The 15280-nt window shown below is 37.4% G+C and overlaps 2 protein-coding genes across 2 annotated transcripts; both read right to left on the minus strand.

Annotated features, from left to right (window-relative positions):
* LOC104701753 lies at positions 10-2098 on the minus strand. The gene is made up of 2 exons (XM_010417492.2): positions 1520-2098; positions 10-1402 (listed from the first exon to the last, which is right to left on the minus strand). Exon 2 carries the CDS (start codon positions 1363-1365, stop codon positions 37-39), a length of 1329 nt encoding a protein of 442 aa, XP_010415794.1. The 5' UTR covers positions 1366-1402; positions 1520-2098; the 3' UTR covers positions 10-36.
* Positions 9931-11765, minus strand: LOC109125478. Its single transcript, XM_019227112.1, has 3 exons — positions 11477-11765; positions 11115-11416; positions 9931-10323 (listed from the first exon to the last, which is right to left on the minus strand). The coding sequence occupies exons 1-3, from the start codon at positions 11763-11765 to the stop codon at positions 9931-9933; spliced, it is 984 nt and encodes a 327-aa protein (XP_019082657.1).

Here is a 15280-nt window from a genome sequence, read left to right on the forward strand (position 1 = left end):
TTTTTTTTTTTTTTGTCAAACAAGTTAACCTTTCATTCAAATCAGATCCTCATAAAGAGGTGAGTTCTTATAGCATACAACAAGATAATCAAAGGAGAAAAGGGATAAGAGCTCCATGAGTTCTTCAAGAGAATCTGTTGGAACCAAGGTGGATTCGACCATGAAGACAAGCTTCACGAAATCCTTGACCACCAAGTAGTCATAAGTAGCTGTAGCGGTTAACGCAATCGAGCTTTGAAAAAAGGATGTGACAGCGGTAGCACTAGATGGGTGTATCGCCAACATTAGAGATAAAGTAGTTGGAGCAACGTCATTCCACACTTTAAGATTGAAACTTATATCTCTAGAAGGAGCTTCAACTGGGGATCGAAAGAGTTGGGTGTCAAACCGTAGCAAAGCAGGTGAGTCCTCCCTCACATGAAGCTCATGGCCATGGACGTTGAGGAGTTTCACACAAAGCTTGCAGCCGGTTTGACCCTGATTTATAATAGCAGACCCTAGCTTCCTATCTTTCGGTGATATGTGACAAATGGGGACCATGATTGTACGCTTCAGATTCACGCAGCTTGTTGGATCAAGTTCCAGATTAGAGTTCAGCAATAAAGAGACCCAAACACTGCTAACCGACTGGATTTGACAATGATATATCTCAGACCATTCTGCAGAGCACAATATACTGCTACCGAGGAATCCTCGACTTGACCAAGCAGATATGATCGGAACTAGAGAAGGTGAGTTGGATATCACAATATCATTAACGGATCTAGGTAAGACCATCCACGACCCGACCAGTACAGACAAAACACAGCACAAGAAGCTTCGATGGTCACCATGACTAGCAACATAGTAGATAGTCTCAGCCCTACATAACCTTAGCATTACTCTTGTCAATAACGCCGTTGTTTCCCTAAAGTAACTTATTTTCACAAATACAGACTTGAGTTTCTGGGGAAACAGAGGTGACTGGTTGATAAAGCATCGGTAACCAACACTCTGTGGAGGTGTGGTCATAATGCCGTTGCTTTTCCACACCTTCATCCGAACCCGACACAATAACATATCAACCAAACTAAGGGGGACCACTACTCTTCTAGCATAGGATTCAAGACCAGCCAATCTAGAGTTAAGAGGTATTATGATGGAGGTTGATAGAGGGTTATAAAGATCAGACCTGGGCAGAGAAACTCGATGTCCAAAGTCATAACGTCGATAGCGGTTCAGCAAGAGTAGGCCTTTATGAAGCTTGACGAGGAGAACATATGGTGTCAGGATTTCATAGATGCATTGCCAATACCCGTTCCATGGGTTCAATTCGAACTTCAGATGGAAACTACATCCATCAACTGTAGAAGATCGGAACTCCATTTCGGACTGGCTTGACCAGAGGGAGAGAGCGATAAACCTGAACCATTTGATTGCTTATTGCATTTGGGCAGTAGTTTTTGGTAATGGGCCGAGGCTTAGAGATAAGGCCCAAGGTTAACAAAAAGTTCACCAACATTGAAAACCCTAGAGATACCTTGGTTGGGTAGGGGAATAAGCGCTGAAGGCGGCTGCGGCAAGGCGGGTCAAGGATCGGAGTTGAGACACCCAACGCCGGAAAAAACCAGATCCACTTCTCCCAGTCGCTTGTGCAGATTGTAGCTGGCGGATCTGTTTTGAAGGCCAATGATGATTTTGGGGTTAAACGCTGCTTCATAGATGTTATGGGCAGAATATGAGACTGAGGAAGAGATGTCGGCCAAAACCCCCCTCTGTCACCACTAAGCATTGTTTGTCCAAAGCAGATTGCAAGTTTGATGGAGGGTTGAAAGAGAAAGAAGCTTCCCAATGATTGAGCTAGATGCCAAGAAGGGATTGCAAGCAGCAAGTAAGAGTGATCTGTAGAGTTCCGACGCCGGCGAGTCATAGCTTCACCGGCGTCAGAGGGGATGAAAGGATGAGTTTCCTCGATATTTGGGCCTGAGAGCACTTTTTATCTTTTTGTTCTTACAGCTGAAAATGTGTGCCTGCTTCTAAGTCCACTCCCATTTACATTTCATTTTCCCGTTTATAATAAATGATATGTGTATGCAACACGCATTTCATTTTCTTTTTGTAACTACATTAGTTTTTCTAATAAATAGATCTAAATAAAATTTCAACATTTGGATAATATGGATTACAGGATTAGGTGCTGGGCCTATAGCTACGTTTTGTTTTGTCAATCGATATATTTCCCAAGAAATGACTCTTTTTTTTTTGTTCTCCCTCCTCGTTTGGTCAATTCAACTCCAATTTCAGTTCTGTCTCTTTGATTATTTTCATCTTGGTTCCTAACTTTCATACCAAAAAAAAACTGTAGGCACAATGTTCAATTTGTACCATTCATTTTGTGGTTTCACCAGTATCTTTTATTTTGGTTTTTCCTTCAAAAAAACCTTATAAAAAGTTCAAGTTGTAATTTGTAAAGCCACATTAAACGAGAGTTGTTGTTTTAATATCTATGCGTACGCATACGCATATATTATATATACATAGAAAAGAAAAGCATGCATCGGGTGAAATTTGGTGTGAACTTATAATTATCCCATTCTTTAAACTCACGTCTGTTAAAAATGCGTGACACGATCCAGTGCCATACCATTTTAGTTCCTAGTGATCCTTTTTATATAACTAGATATTCACCCACTATATCTTTTTTTGTTTAGAAATGCAAAATAAAAATTTCTTTATTATATTAAGTTATTAATTATATATGTATATAATATATTTTGTATTTTTAATCTACTATAGTTTTACATGATTACATCAATACATTATGTATATGATTACATCTACATATACTGGTTTATTATATACAAGTTAGGATATCCTTATTATTCATTAGATTTAATTTAGTTAACAAATATACTTTTTTGTGATTTTTCTTTTTCATTTACAATGTAGAGATAATAGTATTACATAATATATTCTATTTTTATAATTATATGAGTATACTATAATTTGACTTTGTAATTTTGGTTGTTTTATTTCTATATCATTTAACACTTTTGTATTTATAGTTGTGCAAGTCGATTAAAATGGTGGAGTGTTTTTTGTAAAGTTTGATTTATATCCATTGTTTCTTATTAGTATGGATCGAAAATCTATATGTATTAATATATTAGCTACTGAAAAAAACTTCAGTGAAGAAGTAATTTTTTTTTTTAACAATTTGTGTCAGTTTAGGCCCCAATTTTTTTTTTAAATTAAAGTTATTATCAACAGTTTAATCACTTGGCTTTCAAACACATGAAAATAAATTATTATCAACAGTTTTTTAGAGAATGGATTAGTTAAATATAAAATATTTAATGATAATGTGTGCTGGTCCGATACTTTTGAAAATTTGAATAGGAGAAAATCTTCTTAAATTAGATTCCAAATTTGATATTATTTAAAATAAAAAATAATTGTAAAATTAATGTTAATGACATGATTGTAAATAAGTTCCAACTCTAGGATTTATTTGCTAAATTGTCCAAAAATGTATATATAGATTATTAAGTTTCTATTTTTGAAAACAAAATTTCTCATCCTAAATAAATTTTCAAAACAATCGGAACTACTCTCTCTAACATTAAGTATTAATTTTATAATTAATTTAATTAATATTAAATTCCCAATTTTACAAAACAATATTTTATGTTGGTCAGATTTCCTAAACAATCGGCCTAATCAATAAACAAATTGATTTTCAATCTTGGAGGAGGATCGTGGCCGAGATTTTTGATCTCAATGCATTGATCTTAACGTATTTACAACTAATATTTACTTTCACGGATTTCGTATAATGAGTTTTTGCAGATTAAAAATCTTTGAACATGTTGTCTGATCCGTCTAGCATGACGGGTTTGGACTATAGAACAAACACTAAAACTATTAGTTTATCTCATATATACTATAAATTTATAATCATAGCTTTGAAAATTAACTTATAAATTATTTAGTATATGAACTACAAAATATTANGTTAAATATAAAATATTTAATGATAATGTGTGCTGGTCCGATACTTTTGAAAATTTGAATAGGAGAAAATCTTCTTAAATTAGATTCCAAATTTGATATTATTTAAAATAAAAAATAATTGTAAAATTAATGTTAATGACATGATTGTAAATAAGTTCCAACTCTAGGATTTATTTGCTAAATTGTCCAAAAATGTATATATAGATTATTAAGTTTCTATTTTTGAAAACAAAATTTCTCATCCTAAATAAATTTTCAAAACAATCGGAACTACTCTCTCTAACATTAAGTATTAATTTTATAATTAATTTAATTAATATTAAATTCCCAATTTTACAAAACAATATTTTATGTTGGTCAGATTTCCTAAACAATCGGCCTAATCAATAAACAAATTGATTTTCAATCTTGGAGGAGGATCGTGGCCGAGATTTTTGATCTCAATGCATTGATCTTAACGTATTTACAACTAATATTTACTTTCACGGATTTCGTATAATGAGTTTTTGCAGATTAAAAATCTTTGAACATGTTGTCTGATCCGTCTAGCATGACGGGTTTGGACTATAGAACAAACACTAAAACTATTAGTTTATCTCATATATACTATAAATTTATAATCATAGCTTTGAAAATTAACTTATAAATTATTTAGTATATGAACTACAAAATATTACATATACTATAACACATTCTTAATATTCCAAAAATAAAATAAAATTAAATACACATAAACATATATACTAACATACTATATAGACATATACCTCTGTTTAATTCTAGAGAACAAAACAAATATAAAATTTTATATTCTATCTAATAACAAATTTACTGTAATTAAGTTATAAACTTAATTATATCCATTGTTTCTTATTAGTATGGATCGAAAATCTATATGTATTAATATATTAGCTACTGAAAAAAACTTCGGTGAAGAAGTAATTTTTTTTTTTTAACAATTTGTGTCAGTTTGGGCCCCAATTTTTTTTAAATTAAAGTTATTATCAACAGTTTAATCACTTGGCTTTCAAACACATGAAAATAAGTTATTATCAACAATTTTTTAGAGAATGGATTAGTTAAGTATAAAATATTTAATGATAATGTGTGCTGGTCCGATACTTTTGAAAATTTGAATAGGAGAAAATCTTCTTAAATTAGATTCCAAATTTGATATTATTTAAAATAAAAAATAATTGTAAAATTAATGTTAATGACATGATTGTAAATAAGTTCCAACTCTAGGATTTATTTGCTAAATTTGTCCAAAAATGTATATATATAGATTATTAAGTTTCTATTTTTGAAAACAAAATTTCTCATCCTAAATAAATTTTCAAAACAATCGGAACTACTCTCTCTAACATTAAGTATTAATTTTATAATTAATTTAATTAATATTAAATTCCCAATTTTACAATACAATATTTTATGTTGGTCAGATTTCCTAAACAATCGGCCTAATCAATAAACAAATTGATTTTCGATCTTGGAGGAGGATCGTGGCCGAGATTTTTGATCTCAATGCATTGATCTTAACGTATTTACAACTAATATTTACTTTCACGGGTTTCGTATAATGAGTTTTTGCAGATTAAAAATTACTTCTTCACTGAAGTGTTTTTCAGTAGCTAATATATTAATACATATAGATTTTCGATCCATACTAATAAGAAACAATGGATATAAATCAAACTTTACAAAAAAAATTATTCTATAAAATACAATAATTTATAATTTAGTTCTGCCGTTTACTGCGGGTGAAATTCTAGTTGCTTTATAAAGTGTATTCATTTTCAAAAAATAAAAAATCATAGAATATTTAATCAAATTCTAAGAAGTTTGTAACTTTTCCTAAAAAAGCTAACAAAAAAATTCTGTAAAAGTCAGTAGATTTGAAAGATCTAATTACCTTAATTAGTTTTCATAGAAATTCAACCTAAAATTTTTAAAATCATTGCGACAAAGGGTTCGTCAAACTTCCTCGAATTCAAACTTCAAAAATAATTGGGCCTAGTAGCTTTTATTTATTTTCTTGGGCTTAGTAGTTTTTAAAGTTAGTAGATGGTTTACGCAAAAAATGCAAGATGGACCTTTTAATTGGAAATTGTATAAGGATTTATTAACATTATCATATGGGAAATTAAGTTCGGTTATGTGTGTTTCCCAATAATTAAAGAAGCTGTATCACACGATTTTGTGTGAAATCAAAAAACTAATCAATTGAAATTGCTGATGTGGCAAAATTTTAGAGTAGTAGATTTTTGCTGATGTGGGTAGGCTGAGGAGCTTCAAATAACCCTTTTTATTAGTAAGTAATTCTTTTTTTATTCAGATTTCAATTTTTTTTTGGTTTTTTTTTTGTCAACATTCGTTTTGCATTTATCGGAACGGACGAAGGTGGGAATTATATCAGAGCAATTTGGAATATATAATGATTAGAGTTGCTATATATTAAAGTGATATGCCATGTATGATGTAACATATCTATCCATATTAACTAGATTTAATTAGAATGAATGTCAACAAGGTGACGAGATTCCACGTAGAGCTTGTCGATTTGTCAAAACTTATTATTTTATAAGAAGCTTGTAGTTTGTGACCGTTCGAATTGATATATATTTTCTTTATAAAGTTTCTTCACTAGTATCTTTTTTGTTCTTATGTATTTGATGAATGATGAACGCTATATAGATTTCATAATTAGTGCACATGAAAAAGGAGTAGAGAAGAATCTCCCATTCAAAGAAGATAAAGGAAAAAGTGAAATGCACGGTGAGATACATGAATTGAAAAGAATCATTGTTAAATGGACTATATCAAAGCACATAAGTTGTGGGCATTGGCATTAAATTATACGTTTTCAAAAATCTGCGAGTTCATGATTAATAGGAATAAAATTAAGTATAAATGACTACAAAAGTTTTCTCATCCAAACTGAACATAAAAAGATTCTATAATGTTTTTATACGTGGGATGATTTTGAGACTACACAATAACAATGATGTAGTGCGTACGTCAAGGTTATTATAAAGTTAAAACATTATCGAAAATTTTGAATATACTCGAAGATAATTTTAACCTTAGATGTACATTAATTGAACTTGTGGGTAAGAGAAAAAAAAGAAAGTAAAGTAGTGGGTTTTGTCCGCCCGGTTCTCTTTCTCGTGCACAATGCACACAAGTGGAATGTAACATCACATGAGACACGCCTCATTTTTATTTTCTATAACCATGTTGCCAATAAATTTATAGTAGTGGTGCTAAGAAAAGGAATGGTTCTCATTAGGAAATATCACTATGGCAGCCCATTATAACTGGAAAGCTTTCACCACTTCTTTCAATTGTTTTCTAAATAAAAGACATGTCTTCGAAATTTTGTGAACTTCTCGATTAGGTTTGCATGTAACATAAATACACACACTCCATTATTAGCTTTGGATATTTCTTTTTCTTCAAGTGATAGAGAATAGGCTTTTCGATTATGTTGGTACTGGAGATTGCACAACACTAGATAAATAAAGTATTTGGAGAAAGAGTGAAGCTAGTTCTTTTATTAACGATGAAAACGTGAGGTCGTCACTAACACGAGTCAAGATTGAGCTCGTCAGTTCACAGGAGAACTAACAAGTCAATAGTGACGAGCTCGGAAGCTAAAAAGGATTATACAAAATACAATAACAGTTTTCGATGCAAAGTATTGCTCTTTAGGTATTGTCCGGGGGTCCGGATGAGGTTTCCAATAAATGTCTTGAACTATTTATAGCTGAGTGTAGAGTTAGGGTACTCTAGGGTTTCTGCGCGAAATCCCGAGATTGTCCTCTGCGGAGTGTTAATGGACTTTCTCTCAATTTTGTCGGACCGAAATCACAATTAACAAGTCTTGTTGGGCCGAGTGGCATATTGGGCGCATCCCATATCCAACAATAGTCCCCCCTTAGTCCGGCGAGCGAGGTATTTCTATGATTGGCGGGTGTACTTCGAGTCTTCACATATGCCTACTTGGCGTTGGGCGTTCTGGACTGCCTTAGGAAGATCTTCCTTCGTGCGGTGATGGTTCAAACGATAGTTTCTGTTGAGCTCGAAGCTCGTTTTGATGTTGTATGCGTTGAGTGTGTTGTTGTGGAGCGCAGAGCTTGTCTATATGTTATGTGTCTTAAGCACGTCTTTGCGGAGCGTGGCGCCTGGCGCGTGGAGCATTGAGCGTGGAGCTCGTCTAGATATTATGCGCCTTGAGCACAATCTTACAAAGCGTAGTGCTTGATAATGGATCTGCATTGGTTGAGGATGGAGTTGCCGCACATAGTTGGCAACGAAGGGTTAGAGAAGTTGAGCCAGATTGGCGAATAAGATTGAGGTCGGCGAGATTGTGATCTCGGTGGGACCTCTTTCTATAACTCTCTAAAACCCTAATCGGCGCCTCTCGAGCCGCTGTGAGATCTCTGATGATCGGCGGTCAGCGAGACTCCATGGTTGAAGATCGGCGAGACTCCACAGCCGGAGATCGACTAGAATCTACAGCTGGAGGTCGGCGAGACTCCACGGTCGGAGATCGGCGAGATTCCACAGTTGGAGATCGGCCAGATTCTATAATTGGAGCTCGGCGAGATGCCATGGTTGGAGATCAGCGCAGAGTTGATATGGAATTAGATAGGAGTCGCCTAGATGGCTCGAATTCAAGCAGGTTTAATCGATCTCGCAAGGCGACATCATCCGAGATTGGCGGATTTGGTGTTCGTGAGGTTGAGAGCAGAGGTGATGAGCTCAACGGTGAGCTCAACGAGATGAGTGGTGGTAATAAACTCGGCGGTGAGCTCGGCGGGATGAGCGGTGGTAATGAGCTCAGCGAGATGAGCGGTGGTAATGAGGTCGGCGGTGAGTTCGGCAGGATGAGAGGAGGTAATGAGCTCGACAGTTCACTTTGCGGGATGAGCAGAGGTGATGAGCTCCGCGGTGAGTTCGGCGGGATGAAAGGAGGTATTGAGCTCGGCGGGATCAGCAGAAGTCGGCAAATCCTCATTCCAGGTTGGCGCTTGTCCTTGACTCTCAAGAGGTCGCGAGAGGTGATGAGCTCCTCTTGCGACAATGCTTGTGAGGTCGGCCATTCCCAGGGTCTCCACAAGGTCAGAGGTTCCACTGATGAGATCGTCGCTAGATCTTATCCCATAGACACCTCGAGCGATCTTAGTCATGAAGTGACAAAGCAAAGTAATGAGGTTGACCTCGCTTGGGTATGTCACCAACAGGGTTTGCGGTCATAGGCTTGATGAACAGAAATTAACACGAGCGATCATTTGAGAGATTTCTTGACGTGATGTTAAAGGAGGAATTGGAGATGTAAATGTGGTCGGCGAGATCGCAAGAGGGGTCCTCGATAATCATTGGGATGCCGGTCTTGTGAGGGCGGCATGTTTGAGAGAGGCACCTTTGATGGCATCCCCATCGCGTTGAGGTCGGCAGTTGATTAGGAATCAATGTTGAGCATGTAGGTACTTCTGAAGTTGGTGACACAATTTCTCGAGAGCTGTGAGGTCGTCACCGTGAATGAGAGTGGAGATCGGCATCTAGAAGTAGGGTGGAGGTCGGCACTGATAAGGAGAGTGGAGGTAGACACCAAACTTAAAGAGTGAAGTCGACGCAGAGAATGTGTGGAGAGGCGCCAAGCTTGAGATCGGACGTTGGCGCCAAGTTTGAGAGCAGTGGTAGGCGAGCTAGAGGTCGGCAATGGATAGAAGAGTAGAGGTCGGCACCAAACTTAAGAGTGCAGGTCGACACCGAGTAGAAGAGTAGATGTCGCGATTGAGAATGAGAGTAGAGGTTTCCCTCGAAAATGAGACTGGAGGTCTCCGTCAAGAATGAGAGTAGAGGTCACTACCGCAAATGAGAGTGGAGGTCTCCACCAAGAATAAGAATTGAGGTCTCCACCAAGAATGAGAATTAAGGTTTCCACCAATAATGAGAGTTGAGGTCTCCACCAAGAATGAGAATGTTTAGTGTGAGGTAGGCGAGCGCAAGAGTATCAAGTTTGAGGACGGGGAGCGTGAGAGTGTCGAATATCAGGGCGGCGAGCATAAGAGCGTCGACTATGAGGGCGGTGAGCGTGAGAACGTCGACCATGAGGACAACGAACAAGAGGGTGGCGAGCGTGAGAGCGTCGACTGTGAGTGCGGCAAGCACGAGAGTGGCAAGCGCGAGGGAGGCGAGCACAAGGATGGCAAGCGTGAGGAAGGCAAGTGTGAGAGAGCTTGAGGTAGGCACCAAGCTTGAGGTAGGCGCAAAACTGTAAGTAGGCACAAGGCTTGAGGTAGGCGCCAAGCTGTAGGTAGGCACCTAGCTGGAGGTAGGCACCAAACTTGAGAGTGCAGCTCGGTACCGAGAATGAGAATCGAAAGCATGAAGGCAAGCGCGAGAGCAACAAGCATGAGGGATGCGAGCAAATATTTGATATGCAGCTCCACTTTGTGCTTTACCAAAGTAAAGTGGTAGGCGAGACTGACTCGCCGTACCTTTAGGTGCGGCTTCTGTGTCCAGCTTATCCTATGGGTGTTTTGGGTTAGCAAGAACTTGCAAGTCTGAGCTTGGATTATTAGTTCAGGCGTCCTCAAACTAGTGCGAGACTTGCTCAGTTTTTTGCTTGGTTTCGAGATGTATTTTATGGGGTGAGACGTCTCTCGGCTTACCCTGTTACGTGTTTCGAATACCAAGTTTTAGGTTGATAGTTGAGATGTGCTCGTCATACCTTTTAGGTGCGAGTGTGCAAGTAAGAACTTGGCTTATTCAAACTTGACCGCTTGCTACCAGAATGCGAGACTGGGCTCGGCTTTTTTTGTGCGGATTATTTTACCGTTACATCCATGTGGAACGCGTTTTAAATCGTACGCCTGGACAGGGCGACAATGTAGAAGCTGGACAATCGTTAAGATGGACTCGTTCGAGAGAGCTTGTTTGTGATTAAATGTACTCTTGCGAGTGTAATTTTTATTTTTATGTTTTGTTATAGTTGTGTCTTATAAAAGGCTGCCTACGTTCCCTTGAAAAAGGATCAAGCCATTCGTAGTTCATTTTGCGAAGGAAGAACTCGATATGACGAGCGTTCTTTTTTTTTTTTTTTTNTTTTCTACCTCGATGTATTTGCTAGCTTGGTGCAGTGCGTCGTCAAGAGTCAGAGGCTCGTATATGATAATATCGTTCCTGAAGCGAGATCCATATGCGAGAGCATTTTGGAGAGCGGAGATCGCAGTATCGTTTGCAATGGCGAGGTTTGAAACAACCTTCTTGAATCGTTCCATGAACTCTCTGAGCGATTCGTCGTCCTCTTGGTACATCGTCCATTGATCGGCGTTAGATGTCCCCTTTATCATAAAGGTCGAGTGGTGTTGTAGGAAAGCAGCGGTGAGCTCGTAGTAGCTATCTATCGAATTGGCTTCAAGACGAGAAAACCAACTTAGTGCGTTAAAGGCTAAGTTTTCCACAAACATCTGACAGCATCCGGCATCGTATTCTTCAGGACTAAAGTGTGCTCGGTTGATTGCAACACTCATCGATGTTAAGAAAAGTTTTGGGTCGGTTAGCCCGTTGTACGTGATGAACTTGAACTTGTTGATATAACAAACGCGAACGCTAGAGATTCTTGTCGTGAAGGGTGAGCGTTGAGCCTCTTCGAGCACCTTCTCCAAGTTGGGGGCAGTGGTTGTTGCTCGGTGTATCTTGGCCGAGATGTCCTTTACGATCGCTTCGAGTCGTTGGATTTTTAAATCCTTGTAATCTTTCATGTCGTCTCACGGATGGTGGTTCGACAGTGTTGGAGTCGGCTGGCTCCTACTACGCTTGCTACGACAGTGCGTCTGGTCTTGATCGGCGGGTGCCCCGTCCCCTATGTGGCCGTCGATGGATCCTTCGATGATGGACGTCGGTCGGCGTCTGTGACTCTTTGAGTGTTCCTCGACTGGCAATGACAGGGGTGGTAGTGTGTCCAGGTCGGCATGGTAGTTTGTGTGTCGACGATCGTGCCTTCTTTGCTGGAGTCTCTTAATTCGGTCATGCAATGCTTCTTGTGTTGCAACGAGTGCGTCGAGCCGCTCAACTGTTCGTGTGTCCGGACTATTGAGCTTTTCGAGGATAGTCTGCATCATATCGTCGAAGATGTTCCTCTGTCGAGCAAGTAAGGGAGCTGGGAGCGCGGCACCATCAGTGACAGCTGGAGCCACGGTTTGATGATGCTCGTCACGTGCGGCAGCAAGAAGTGGGATTGGCGCGTTGAGTACGGTATGCATCAGGTCGTCGAGTCTGCTTCTTTGTGCTGTGGGCAAAGCATTTGGAAGGGCGGCATTGTTGATGACGGTCTGGTCCGTGGCAGGTCCGTGCTCGGCATGCATGGCAGCGAGAGGTTCCAAGGACGCGTCGGGTGCTGGTAGAGAGGTTGTATTGTCTGGCGCAGCGCCTTCGACCGTGGTTGTCGTGGAAGGTGGAGGTGGGAGAGTGCGTGTTCTTATGCGTCCCCATCGTTGTTCCGAAGGCGATGGTTGTTCGAAAGTGGTGTTGAATTCTTCGCTGGAGTTCCCTGAGTTCGCGATGTCTTGATCTGGAGTCTTCGTGGAAACGGCGACCGTCAGTCTTGATCGTCAAAAAGGAGCGCTCTACTCTTGCCCTACGGTGGGCGCCAATTGTTGGTATTGGGGATTGCACAACACTAGATAAATAAAATATTTGGGAAAAAAGTGAAGCTAGTTCTTTTATTAACGATGAAAACGTGAGATCGTCACTAACACGAGTCAAGATCGAGCTCGTCAGTTCACAGGAGAACTAACAAGTCAATAGTGACGAGCTCGAAAGCTAAAAAGGATTATACAAAAGACAATAACAGTTTTCGATACAAAGTATTGCTCTCTAGGTATTGTCCGGGGGTCCGGATGAGGTTTCCAATAAATGTCTTGAACTATTTATAGCTGAGTGTAGAGTTAGCACACTCTAGGGTTTCTGCGCGAAATCCCGAAATTGTCCTCTGCGGAGTGTTAATGGATTTTCTTTCAATTTTGTGGGGCCGAAATCACAATTAATATGTCTTGTTGGGCCGAGTGGCATATTAGTCATGAATGTAAACATAATTTTGCCCTTTCAGATAATAAGAGTCACCCACCTCCTTACAAACGAAATGAAATAAACCATATTATTGTAACATATGCATCACCTTATTGCATTGTAAGCAATTTGGTTTATACATGATGATGATGCACGGTTTGTAAATAAATTACTACTATACATCGTACAAGATTAAATAATATCATATATAGTTAATCGGAGATGCATAATTGGATGAAGGGAGAGTTGGAGAGGTAACCACAAGGTGGGTCCATTTGCACCCTGAATTTGACGCAGACTTTATCAAATATCCATCAATTCTAGAGGTCCATTTCAGACATTAACTTCGAAACTACGGTCAAACCGAAAGTGTAAACTAATAACACTTTTTTTTGTTTTTGCAACAATTAGATATTTATAAAATAAATTATCAATATACTAGAATTAAGCTCTCTTCTATGGCGGTCTATCTATATAATTAATTACTAGAATGACCTAGAAGCCGTAAAAATATCATAATTTACCTTTATTTGTATGCACGATCTTTAATTTTTTTTTTTACTCATAGAATAAATCCCTAGACTTATAGAAGGGTCTGAGACTAATTTTTCTAGAGAGAGGGTATTCTATAGGTAGAGTTCCCTCAGGTATACAAATAAAAGGAGAGGGTATCCCATAAGTAGGATCCCCTCATGTATGCAAATGGGACGTAAGCAATGAGCTCATACCCATGTGGTCAAAAGGATAAAGCTGAATAATTCTGCGGTTGGAAAGAATCAATCCTTGGTCTAGAATCTCGTGGTTTTCACGATCTTTAATTAGGGATCAATCTTGCATCGTTTTATATTTTATGGACTAAAGAGGGTTTGATTCTTTAACTATATTTGATTTACAACTATTTTCAACCAATTTAACAACATATATAGAAACATTGACTTTATCGTATCATTACCTAGCAAGCGCAAATGAGATATATAAAACCATTACAAAAATTGTAAGGGTAACACATCCGTGTTTGTGCATGTGAAAATTTTCAAGCGTGAGAATTTCTTAATAATCATCATAAAATGTAAATAGGTTACATTACATGTATCATATGATCAGAGATTGACAACTGACTCAATGAATAATGAATATTTGGTATTCTAGCCACAAATTTGCAAGTGTTTCTTGTACTAGGTAATAATAATATAATCACAAAATCTTACTGTTATCATTTTTAAGACTGTTGAATGTGGTCTTTACCCATATAGTTGTCGAGACCTTTCTACAATCAGATCCATACACTTTTAAAAAATCGATGCAAATGACTACTACTATTAAGTAATTCATTTTAATTAAAATAAATACAGTATAACGCTACAAAAAATTGTTCAAACTAAATTATACTTTGCGGTAATTTATATTCAACAACCTCTAAAGATAATATTTAACCCCAAACAGTTCATCCTCAATTTTTTTTACATTAAAATAAAATGTCGTAAAACTACGTGAACTCGTAACATACAGTACACGTTAAAGTACATGCATAAGACCACTGCAAAAATCACATCCATCTTAGCGATTATTAAAGCTAATGACCTTATCTCGTCGACCATATAAAGTTCAAGGCAAGAATCCACTCTTACATAAAGTATAGAAAAGTTTTAAAAGAAGAGAAGATCCAAAAACTAAAACGAGATGGAGTCTTCTCACCCACCTTATAAAAAATGTTTAAAATAGACATCTTATCATTTTTGTCATAAATGTATTGCTCTTAGCTCTAGTGTATGAATAAATTATAAATAATTTTTTCTCTCATTCTCCTAAATTTAAAATTCAATACATACATGTATTATAATTTTTTACTATGCATCCTCTTGAGTCTTCTTAAATTTACATTTATTATCATAATCTAATTGTTGCAGTCACAACAGTTTTGTTTTTCTTGGATTTTATTTTTTGTTATAAATACTAAATATTATATGAAAATTTGTGTTCTTTTATTTGGGAGTACTACTTGGGTTCACATCTAGGGGTGAATCTATTCGTTCACTCCATTATAAAATAAGGAAATAAAATCTGTACACATTTATTATAAAATTAAAAACTTAAACCGCTCTTTTATAAATCCAAACCGATATATAATTTCATTGTAATTGTAAAATCTAAACCCTAACCATCTCATTTGTAAACCCAAACCGACATAAACTTTCGTTCTAATTGTTAA

This window comes from Camelina sativa, chromosome 7 (assembly GCF_000633955.1).
Source record: "Camelina sativa cultivar DH55 chromosome 7, Cs, whole genome shotgun sequence".
Taxonomy (NCBI): domain Eukaryota; kingdom Viridiplantae; phylum Streptophyta; class Magnoliopsida; order Brassicales; family Brassicaceae; genus Camelina; species Camelina sativa.

Bases quoted from the DNA above. Each gene is read 5' to 3' on its own strand.
- LOC104701753 (XM_010417492.2), bottom strand. From the start codon at position 1,365: ATGGAGTTCCGATCTTCTACAGTTGATGGATGTAGTTTCCATCTGAAG.
- LOC109125478 (XM_019227112.1), bottom strand. From the start codon at position 11,765: ATGAAAGATTACAAGGATTTAAAAATCCAACGACTCGAAGCGATCGTA. The intron at 11,417-11,476 runs GTCAGATGTTTG...CTCGTCTTGAAG, and splicing joins AGAATACGATGCCGGATGCT to CCAATTCGATAGATAGCTAC.